At 36.0% G+C, this 11,993-nt stretch overlaps 1 protein-coding gene across 1 annotated transcript; it reads right to left on the bottom strand.

The window, feature by feature from the left end:
* Positions 1–7,878: 7,878 nt before the first annotated feature.
* Positions 7,879–9,028, bottom strand: LOC112756923 (uncharacterized). Its single transcript, XM_025805528.1, has 3 exons — positions 8,573–9,028; positions 8,263–8,488; positions 7,879–8,180 (listed from the first exon to the last, which is right to left on the bottom strand). Exons 1-3 carry the CDS (start codon positions 9,026–9,028, stop codon positions 7,879–7,881), a joined length of 984 nt encoding a protein of 327 aa, XP_025661313.1.
* Positions 9,029–11,993: the final 2,965 nt, after the last annotated feature.

The raw sequence follows: 11,993 nt of genomic DNA, 5'->3' as shown, positions 1-11,993 counted from the left end.
TCCCAAGCTTCATAGAGGGATTCACCTTCTTTCTTTCTGAAGGTTTGAACATCCACTCTAAGCTTGCTCAGCTTTTGAGGAGGAAAAAACTTGGCTAAGAAAGTCGTGACCAGCTTATCCCAAGAGTTCAGGCTGTCTTTGGGTTGAGAGTCCAACCACACTCTAACTCTGTCTCTTACAGCAAAAGGGAAAAGCATGAGCCTGTAGACTTCAGGATCTACTCCATTAGTCTTAACAGTATCACAGATCTGCAAGAATTCAGTTAAGAAGTGAAAAGGATCTTCAGATGGAAGTCCATGAAACTTGCAGTTCTGCTGCATCAGAGAAACTAGCTGATGTTTCAGCTCAAAATTGTTTATCAGAAGGAGGATCAACCAAATCCCAACTGTGTACTTTTTCAAGTGTCTGAATTTCTTCCTGCATTGCTTGCTGTCAATTTGGATTGGTAGAGGCTTTTCGGAATGACCGAGGTTCATGATGATGAAGAATAGTAGAAAAATAATGATAATCAAGAAGATGAGGGATGTATTTCTTACCCTAGAAGAACAAGTGGAGGAAGGAGGCATGACAGCAGGAGCAGGAGCATCGTTCTGTCTGGAATCATCAAGAGATGGAGAAGACAGAAGATGAGGGTCCTCAAGGGATGGACTTGAGAGGTAGACTCTGTAGTATCATCACTAGGAAAGAGATCAACATTGGGGTTAGTAAAAAATGGTGACGGAGTAGAAGGAATGGACTCAAAAGAGGAAAAACTAGAGAATATGTGATGCTCCCAGAAGACAACATGACAAGATATATGAATGCGTCGAGAGATAGGATCCCAACAATGATAACCCTTATGTTCAAAACCATAACCAAGAAAACAACATATGCGATCCCAATGTTCAAGCTTATTGTGTTCATGAGGCTGAAGAAGGACAAAACAGACACAACAAAAAATACAAAGAGAACTGAAATCGAGAGAAGTATGATAAAGACACTCAAAGGGAGTAGTGTTACCAAGAACAGAAGAAAGGAGTCTATTGATAACATGAACAGCAGTGAGAACAGCTTCACCCCAAGCACGCTCAAGACAGAAAGAGGAAATAAGCATCGCACGAACAGAGTCAAGAATATGATGGTGTTTATGCTCAGCTCTGCCATTTTGTTGAGAGGTACCAGGACAAGAAAACTCGGACAAAGTACCCTGTTCAGCGAGAAAATTTAAAAGTTTAGAGTCACGATATTCCATAGCATTATCCTGTCTGAAGATTTGAATGACCTTTGAAAATTGAGTTCGAATCATAGTGGCAAAGTTAATATAAATCTGAGGCAGCTGATGCACCACTATTTCATGGTACATCTTGTGCTTAATTGAGTGGATTTTATCCACTATTATCACACTTATTCATGTAAATTGTATGTTTTATATTTTTCTTCCTGATTTTGTGCTATGATTGAAAACATGTTTCTTTGGTCTTAATTTAGCTAATTTTAATCCTCTCTTATTACCATTCGATGCCATGATATGTGTGTTAAGTGTTTTTAAGGTTTATAGGGCAGGAATGACTTAGAGGATGGAAAGGAAGCATGAAAAAGTGGAAGGAATACAAGAAATTGAAGGAATTGCTAAAGCTGTCCAGCTTGACCTCTTCGTACTTAACTAACTATAACTTGAGCTACAGAGGACCAAATGAGGCGGTTCTAGTTGCGTTGGAAAGCTAACATATAGGGATTCGCAAAAATATATAATTTGTCATAGTTTCCTGGCTGTTGGGTGTCGCGCACGCGTGGATCACGCGTACACGTGACCTGGCAAAAATTCAATCCACGCGTACGCGTCGCGCGTACGCGTGACAGTGCCGCATGCTGGACGTAGGGCGATTTCTGGGCTGTTTTTGACCCAGTTTTTGGCCCAGAAAACACATATTAGAGGCTACAAAGTAGAGGAATCCATTCATTCATTCATCATTCATTCATAATTCACAATTTTAGGTTTTTAGATGTAGTTTCTAGAGAGAGAGGCTCTCTCCTCTCTCTAGGTTTTAGGATTTAGGATTTCTCTTAGGTTAGGTTTATTTCTTCTCCATTCCAGCTTCAATGTTCCTTTAATTTAATTTCTCTTCTACTTTTATTTATTCTATTACTTTAGTTTGTTTATTTTCCCAATTTGGTTTATGAACTCCATGTTAGATTTGATTTCTTTATTTAATACAATTTGAGGTATTTCAGATTTATGGTTGCTTTCTTCAATTTATGTGATTGATGCTTTCAATATTTAGATTTCTCTCCTTTTGGCTTTGGTTGAGTAATTGGTGACACTTGAGTTATCAAACTCCCTTGTTGATTGATAATTGGAATTTGCTGGTTGATTTGGATCCCTCTAAAGCTAGTCTTTCCTTAGGAGTTGACTAGGACTTGAGGAATTAAATTGATTAGTCCACTTGACTTTCCTTTATTTAGTGAGGGTTAACTAAGTGGGAGTAATGAACAATTCTCATCACAATTGATAAGGATAACTAGGATAGGATTTCCAATTCTCATACCTTGCTAAGAGCTTTATTAGTTATTACTTTAATTCTTGCAATTTACTTTTCCTGTTCATTATTCAAAAATCCCAAAAAGATAATCTTCCATAACCAATAATAAATACACTTCCCTACAATTTCTTGAGAGACAACCCGAGGTTTAAATACTTCGGTTATCAATTTTATTAAGGGTTTGTTACTTGTGACAACCAAATTTTTGTACGAAAGGATTCTTTGTTGGTTTAGAAACTATACTAGCAACGAGACTTTATCTGTAAAATTCTTTACTAGCAGAAATCCATTCGTCAGCAGCTCATGACGATTAGTCATCAGATAAACCCAAGTAAAACGTGAATAATCATCAATAAAGACTACAAAGTATCGAGCCCCTCCTATAGAAGCGGTAGGAGCGGGACCCCAAACATCAGAATGAATAAGAACAAAAGGAGATCAAGCAATAAATGAATTATTATAAAAGGATAAGGCAGTTTTTTTTTACAATTTGACAAGAAATACAATCAAAATACTCATTTTGAACTAGACGTAAAACACTCGTAGACATAAGAGGACGTAATTTTTCTAAGGTGCCACAAGTGAAGAGTAGATGGAGAGGAAACATCACAGAGATTTGACGTAGAGGGAACATGAAGGTTCTCGAGCTCAAACAAACGTCTGACCTTACAACTAGTCCCGATGATCTTTTCCGTCCGACGATCCTGCACATGACAACCAGAAATAGAAAAGTGACATCAAAACCGAGTTTAACAAGTTGACCGACAGAAATAAGATTAAAATTCAATTTTAGAATAAAATAAGTATCAGGAAGATGAATATTGGACTGTAAAATAAACCCTTGATGTGTTGCATGCATGAGGGAACCATTAGCAGTATTGACAGAAAGTGCATTTGTAGTGGTAGACAACGACGAGAAAAGATGACGCAAAGGAGACATATGATTAAAACAACCAGAATCAAAATACCATTTAGAATTACCTGGAGGGGTGAAAAGAGTAGTAGGGGTATTACCAGAAAAAGAGAGAAGTTACTTAAGAAGAGATTCAATGTTTGATGGAGAGACAAAAGGTGTGTTGAGAGAGGTAGAAGGGATGGACTCAGTAACAGCAGCAACAGTAGAAGTAGGCACATGCCGAGAGTTGTTGGGATGAGTTTGATACTTGTTCTGATCTGATAGTGGTGGTCTAATAGGACAGGTGGTAATCAAGTGACCCAAGAGCTTACAATAATGGCAGAACAGTTTCAGGCAATTGGAGCCAATGTGCCCTTTTTGTTTGCACTTACGACATTCAATAGAGGGATAGTCAGAGAAGGAATGCTCAGGATGGTTACAGTTTTGACAGATTTTGCCCTTTCTATTGGTGGCAGCAAAGATAGTTTCACTCGTAGAATGAGTCAATCCCAAGCGCATTTCTTCATACTTAAGACGAGGAAGAGCATCTTCAATACTAGGCAAGGGATTCTGATGAAGAAGAGAAATCCTGACCAGCTCATAGTCATCAGTAAGTGCCATAAGAAATTGGATGAGACGTGTCCGGTTCTAATAATCCTCGTATGTCTTAGCATCAGTGGGATCTTTAAGAACAGACTCACAAGAGGTCAATTGATCCCAAATAATTTTTATCTGAGGAAGTAAATCAAAAACTGCTTGGCCACGTTCTTGCTTAAGGCTATAAAGCTCCTTTAGCAGTTGGTTCTGATGAGAGAGATCAGAAACAGTATAATGCTTTGCCAAATGATCCCATACCTCTTTAGCAGTTTCAAAATGCCCAAACTGTAAATGAATGTCAAGAGTAGAAGTGTTGTGGAACCAAGTGATAATCTGGTGATTTTTACTATCCCAATCTTCCAATTTCTTTGAAAAGTCCTTCTCAGCATCCTCCTTGGATTTGGAGGTCCCATCTTTGGATTTGTCAGTCACAGTTGGCTTAACAGGACAAATAATACCACTAGTCACGTATTGCCATAATTTTTGCCCTTTAAGAAATTCTCGCATAGCTTCAACCCAATGAGCATAGTTGGAGCCATTAAGGATAACAGGAATAGGCTGAAAAATATTCGGTTTCTCCATAATAACAGAAACAAAGGCGAAAAAGAGAAGAAACTGCAAATTCGGAAAAGAAAATGAAAAAATGGATGGCAAAATCCGAAAGAGCTCACCAAAAAATTTTAGGGAGGGTCCCACTGCCTGCCACGTCGGATGACACGTCAGCTGTCACATCAGCAGGAAAGGACATGTGGTGCTGCGTGATTGGAGGCAGAGAACACGTCAGCGCTAACGGGGCTTAGGGAGGTACGCAGGTTGCGAAGCGGATCGGATCGGGCGCGTGGGTCAGGCGCGTGGGTCGAGCACGGGTCCGTGGAACGTCTGGCTGACACATGGTGCGATGCAGAGCCGTTGATATGGGGCGCTGATCCGACAGGGCTGGAGGTGTCTGGAAGGAGAACTTCTTCAAGCGGACAGGCAACGTTAAGCGGCGCGTGGCGGTGCATCTGGAGTCCGGCAGTGATTTCGGTGGCGTTGGAAATGTTACGATAGGGAGAAGGCGATGGTGGCGGCGGTGACGAACCAAGGCGTCAGGAAGGAGTCGAAAAGTGAGGACAAAGACTGCCAAAGAAGACAAAATGAAAAAGCTAGGAACCAATTGTTACTAGAAAAAAAATAACCTAAACTCTTGATATCATGTTAGAAATAAGAGCACAATCTAAAGAGTATTTTGTGTATTATTTTGTTTGAGGAAAAGTACAATATACAAGGGGTATATAGATAGCTGCTAGAAGAATCAAAGTAATAAAAGCATAGGATCCTACAATTTATATATAGATACGTTATATAAATACAAATAATACTAATTAATCTAATTTAATTCTAATTATTCTCTTAACACTGTTTATTCAAATTGGGCCTCAGAATTAAAGATTTAAAAGATAATTCAGATGAAACAGCAGGGAGTTGTTCATTAGAGGTGGAAGGAATTGAATTGGATATGGGACTCGTGGCGTTAGAGATAAAGAACTTAAGGAAATGTTGCTTCGTAAGTATAGTAGTTGCCTTAGTAGCTTGAGAAAGGAGTTTCTAAAGAAAAGGAAAAGAACACCAAATAATTTGCATACCACCTTTGGAATTCTAGCACTCTCATTATAATCAACCACATAAATTCTTGTAGTTCTCAAGGGTCTATTAATCAAAGAGCAACTACAACAAGATCAATATTATAATATGCAATTTTTTATGCATTAAATATATATTTCAGTCAATATTCAAGATATATAACTATATATTTAAAATGCATAAGCATATACCAATCGTAAGCCTCTTTTAAGACTCTAATGAGTATGTTAATTACAAAATATAGAGGCTTTACTAAGATTATACAACATTAGATCCTAAAATCATAAACATGCACAAAATATATTTTACCATTACTAATTGCGTTCCTCTTAAATTGCACCAGCTTCCTTCATTAAGTCATATAATGCACCGTGGCGATCTTCAAAGGGAATACCAAAAAATTCTCATTTTGCTCTTTCATCTCTACAGAGAAAACTATAGCAACTCCAAAAGATCTCTTTGACAACACCCAATTTCTTCAGCTCGTTATACACATCATTTTCAGAGTAAACTCGAGCCCTACTTTGTTCTAGGAATGTAATTACTCTCTCAACAGCTTGAGCTTGGATCTTGGCAACTTGAATTTGTTCTTCAGCTATCAAAACTTGTCTTTCAGCTAGCATAACTTGTTTTTCCAGCTATTTCAACTTGCCTTTCAATAGTTAACGCTTGCTTCGTAGCAATATCAAGTGATTTATCATAGTAATTATTCCCATCCTTCAACATATCTGTCAATCCTTGAATACCTTTACTCATTCGTTCCATATCAGCTTCAAATAAACCACTCATTGGTGCTTTATATTTAGAACCTCTATGATTCCCTTGTGTTCCATTAGATTGGTTTGAGTTACCTAAATCAGGGCTCTCCTCTGCAACAAAGCTAGTTGAATGAGTAGTAGGTTGCCAATCATTCCACTTACAGTCAAACCCCTGATATTCATCATTATTCAAATTAATTGTTTCCTTCATCTTGGCCATACTTTTATTTCTTTCTTTGGCACTTTCAGAATATTTCCAGTTGCTCTGTCTTAACCGTATATAAAATATAATTTATCATAATGTTTGATGGGAGTTCGCATCCACTTTTTTGCATCTGGTCTTGCTTATATAAAAAAATAGATGCATATATGTTAATTTAATTATACGGTTTTCTCTCCTTAAATTGTGAGTAGTTTCATAAATAAATATATACAAAAGCAATAGCTTCATGAAAATCTAGTCCTCACATATTAGTTATTTGTATAAATTTTTTAGATGAAGGAAGCATATATTGTGTGTAAATTTAACTCTTGTGAAGAATTCTAATCATTTAGAATCACAGGGCAAAATAATTTCATACTGCAACTTATCATGCACAAAGGAATCTATAAACTTTAGTAGCAACTTATCATGATATTAATTACCTTAATTAAATCCGCCCAAACTTCAGGTTCAGCGGTAAAGAGTTTGGTGTCTAGGTTCCATTAAAATCCACTTAAGTTATGAAAGAGATCATAGCAAACTTCAAGTGATCCTTCAAAGTCTTCAGTCTATTTTTAAGATTATCTTTACGAAGATGGTTCTGGAATGAAGCTTTTAGAGTTGCAAGAACGTTATCATATGCAGTTGTTGTAAAAATACCGTCAATTCTATTTCCTTTGCTACATTCCTTAAATTGTCTTTGCTTAATGTGTCACCTTGAGATGCCATCTTCTTTGCCATTCGGTCTTAACCTGAAAAATTAAGAACTAAATTATAAAAACAATCTTCTATAAAATAACTATAAAATAACTTCAATGGAATAATAATATAAAAAGTGTTAATAATGAATTCATCAATTAACTAGGAATATTACCTTCAGAAGTAATTCCTATAATACAAGTAATTTAATTAATTTTAGAAAATGATTATCATCATAAGTGAATATTTCAAATACACACTCCATACATAATAATATCATGCTTTTCACAATACTCATGAGTATTACACCTTTTAAAATATTGGTTTGACACATAATAGTCATAACATTCACATGATATTCACACATTACATTTACTTTGGTTCAAAAAATTTCATTCCCTTTCATAAGGATGAAGGTTCAAATAAGTCTCATCTTTCCATTTGATAGTTAGCCCACATTTGAGCCGCCATGTTATCCCTAAGCGCTGCACCTCGCCTGTAATCTTCATTTACTTCTTCTCTTTCCTCATAAGTGGTTTCTGGATTATTATTTTGTAATTCTCGATCCACTTGAGAAATTAAGTATTAGTCAGGATCTACACCCATCAAAAAGTTGTGGAGTATAATGCATGCTAGGACAATGTCAACCATAACCTCTACATCACAATATGATTCTGTACCACCTGCTATAATTGTAAATCTTTTTTTCAAAACTCCAAAGGATCGTTCGATCACATTTCGTAACAAAGAATGACGGAGGTTAAATAATTCATATGCATTTTCAAGTTCACGTCCAGTAAACTCCTTTAAATGGTATCTTACGCGTCGATATGGAGTTATTAGAGCATGTTTAGGCATGAATCCAGCATCCCCAAGATAAAATTTTCCTAAAAAAATTCATATAGAAATACTATACTTTAGATATCACCACTTTATTTAAACATGTCAAAGTTTTTTTAATAGATAAACCTCTTGAAATTTTGAACCTATCATTCCTTGATAGTGCACTTTTAAGAACTTTAGAGTCAAATGCGGTGCCTTTCCATCTTGCTAAAGCATATGTGAATCTCATATCAAAGCCACACGCAGCAAGTACATTCTGAGTTGGCCATTCTTTTCTACCACGAAATCTAGGTTGATCAACTATTGGAACCTTGACTCTAACATGTGTTCCATCAATGGCTCCAATACAGTCCTACACATATAACTTAATTAAAAAGAAAAATTTTGTTCTGCATACTAATTATGATTGTCTACTTCAATGTACAACTAATCATACCTTAAAATATGGATAAAATCTATTGCTATGAAGAATCTCTGAGGGAATGGTTGTTCCGGAAGGTTGCTGAAGAAACTCTTTTTCAAGTGAGATTATAGCTCTTAGAACAGCATGAAAATTATGACTGATTGTCTCTCCAGACCGGTGGAAGAAAAATGAAATTGTTCTATTTTTAACATTATGAGCTATAATGTATAAGAATCTAGCTACTTGCTCCTCAACTGTGACATGTATAGTATCTTTCACATGACCGGTTGCCATTAATTTTGCATATAACTCTAGAAAGACATGTGGGCCCATTCGAAAAATATCATGACACCTATTAGTTTCGCGCAACTGTTGTAACAAAGTGGCTCGAATCTCTTCTCTCCCAATAATGTGATCTCTTATGGGTTTCTCAACTTTCTTGGCCATCACTTTCAGTAAATATAACATGTGGACAGTATAACACAGCATTGTTATTGTACAAAGTTGCTTATCCCTCTTCCGATTTTCTTTGAGAACAGTTAATAAATGTCCTTGACTTGCAAACCCTCTTGACCAGAAACAGGAAGGTGCCTTTTTAATGTGTCCATTATTTTATTAACAATTCTTTGGCGGGACTCAGGCTACAGTTGACTTCTCCAATCATTATTATCCATAATAGGTTCAGCGCCTTGATTAGGTCTCCAATTATTGGTATCCATCAAATCGACATTAACTGGAGGAGCTGCGGCGGTTGTTAAAGAGAGATTCGGAAGGGTGGCGTGTGGAGTGTGAGAAAATCAGAGTTGAGAGAAACGAAGAAATTGTCAGCTAAACTTTGGGGTTGTTCCTTCTTCACCCACTCATTACATCGCCGACTTTAAATTTAGCTGCTTTTGTCAAACTTTTTTCTTTTTCAACACTTAGTGTTTGATCCTTCAATCTTCTTCATGCAACAAGCGAAAGCAAATCACTCACCTCATTTAATCACACTAAAAAGGAATATGCATAAAGAAACTGTAAATTTTATTCATCAAAGTTTCTGGAATGGGTCTCTGCGATTGATATAATTGCTTTTGTTGATCAAGAACACTTTGTTGTTGAAGTAAGGAGCTTGATGCCTGAAGTCTTTGCATATCTCGTTGCAACGGATTTGTCTACTGCTGCAAGCCCAATTGTTGTTGTAACTGTGCAGGCTGAGATTGAACCTGAGCCATCATTTGTTGCTGTGGAGCCTGTGATTGTGGCTGCTATGTTTGGGATGGTAACACATTTGATGCATTTTGTTGTGACTGTTGTTGCAGTGGAACCTTCGATTGTTGTAGCATGTGTGCAAAGTGCTGGCTTGTTTGCATGCTTGTGATAAAATTGTGAAAGAATAAGAAAAGAAAAGAATGCGAACTTTTATTGATTATTGATTGATTGAATTGAATTGAATTGTAAATTATGAAGGTAAAACGAAAAATAAAAACAAATAAAGATAAGATAAAAAAATAACATAAAGATAAGATAAGATAATAAAAACTAAAATTGTAATTGAATTTATGTATTCTGTTAGGCTGAATTTGTGGGTCACGAGACTTCTTTATTGTTGTCATGAGCTAAGGTGGAAGAGTAGTTTAATACGCCCCCGCAAGCTGGTGGATGGAAGATGTCAATAATCCACAGCTTGGATAAGTTCTGATGAAATTGTTGAGCGTCTGACGTGGTGACGCGGAGGAAGATGCGTGCGGCGGAGCTTGAGTTACCGGCGGAAAAAATATAAAAGGAGATGCTGTACTTGAGCAGGAATCTTCAAAAAATTGTGTGCGGTGGAGCTTGAGCTGCCGGCGGAAAAAATATAAAAGGAGATGCTGTGCTTGAGTAGCGATCCTAAAAAAAATGAAAAAATAAGCGCGTAGAGCGCAATAAGATTGATCTTTAGAGGGCGCGTATGGCTCCATAAGAGTGGTCTTCAGAGGGCGCGTAGAGCGCAATAAGAGAGGGCGCGTAGAGCGCAATAAGAGAAGGCGCATAGAGCACAGACAGGCTATAGTGACTATTCCATGAATGATAGTTGTTTCCTGTTAGAACAGGGATAACCAAGACTGATGTTGGATTTTACTTGGATGGATGTAATAGAGATTGGTTAAATTCTGAGCTAAATTAGAAGATTGATTATTCATTTTGGGAGGAGGTTGAAAAAGAAGTAGGGTAATTTTTCACCGAAAAGATGATAACTTATGTATCATTTTCAAGGAGAATACCAAGGCTCTGATACCATGATAAAATTGTGAAAGAATAAGAAAAGAAAAGAATGCGAACTTTTATTGACTATTGATTGATTGAATTGAATTGAATTGTAAATTATGAAGGTAAAACGAAAAATAAAAATAAATAAAGATAAGATAAGAAGATAACATAAAGATAAGATAAGATAATAAATAAAGACTAAAATTGTAATTGAATTTATGTATTCTGTTAGGCTGAATTTGTGGGCCACGAGACTTCTTTATTGTTGTCATGGGCTAAGGTAGAAGAGTAGTTTAATATAGCGCCGTCTGTGGGGAAATATATATAAATCCATGATTACCTATGGAAACAGCTAATCTATACTCTTGATTTTCAACCGTAATAGGATTGCATATTTGGAATAACGGAAAATCATCAAAGAAAATGTTTTCCATGCCGTGCTTACAATTAAAATTATGCAGTAAAACAACTTCCAATCTTCATCACCAACGTATATTACATGCCCAAACTACAAAAATAATCAAACCATGTTTAAAGCAAACATTGAATGAAAAGCAATTTTTTCCTATATTTAATGACTTTTAAATTTAGATCCTGCAATACCATTTTTAGGGTACAAAAGCCAAAACTTAACATTAATAACAATAGAATAAACAACATGTGCATATGCAAAATATTAAATACCCATATCTAAAATATATAAAACCCTAACATTTTATTTGTAACCAACAGATTTAAAAAGTTCTGAATTTTTTAGTATCACAACTTTTGATTTCTTAGTTATGACAGAACAAAATAAAATAACGTACTCAAATCACAAGGCTGGTAGCTCAATGCAAAAAGAAAGAATAAACTAAAAAGATAGAGACAATAATGCTATCAATACAAATTAAAGATAAAAAAATTTCAAGAACTACCACAGATTTCATATTGCAAAAGTAGTTTCACATATGAAGGAAAAAAAAAGAAAAATGACAACTTTTTCACATCAGAGATCGTCGAACCCTAACCTGTTTGTGTAAGGTTATACTAAGAATGATTGTAGTACAATGTTGATAGTAACAGCAAGGTTGAAGAAGAAATACACTCTGATTTCGTGGTGAAAACAGAACTTGAATGCTTCTATGCGATACTCAACTTCTCCATCTTATGTAGAAGAACTCTTTTCTATTTTTGTTCTCTTTTTTTTTATGAAAAGGAAAATGTGAGATAATGCTCTTGTGTT

This window comes from Arachis hypogaea, chromosome 16 (genome assembly GCF_003086295.3).
Source record: "Arachis hypogaea cultivar Tifrunner chromosome 16, arahy.Tifrunner.gnm2.J5K5, whole genome shotgun sequence".
Lineage (NCBI taxonomy): Eukaryota > Viridiplantae > Streptophyta > Magnoliopsida > Fabales > Fabaceae > Arachis > Arachis hypogaea.
This window is presented reverse-complemented; position numbering and strand designations above follow the sequence as displayed.

What these genes read in the sequence shown, in the direction of transcription:
- LOC112756923 (XM_025805528.1), bottom strand. Translation starts at nt 9,028, where the DNA reads ATGCTGTGTTATACTGTCCACATGTTATATTTACTGAAAGTGATGGCC. An exon ending in GATTTTATCCATATTTTAAG is followed by an intron (nt 8,489 to 8,572) that starts GTATGATTAGTT and finishes TTATATGTGTAG; the next exon opens with GACTGTATTGGAGCCATTGA. An exon ending in TAGGTTCAAAATTTCAAGAG is followed by an intron (nt 8,181 to 8,262) that starts GTTTATCTATTA and finishes GAATTTTTTTAG; the next exon opens with GAAAATTTTATCTTGGGGAT.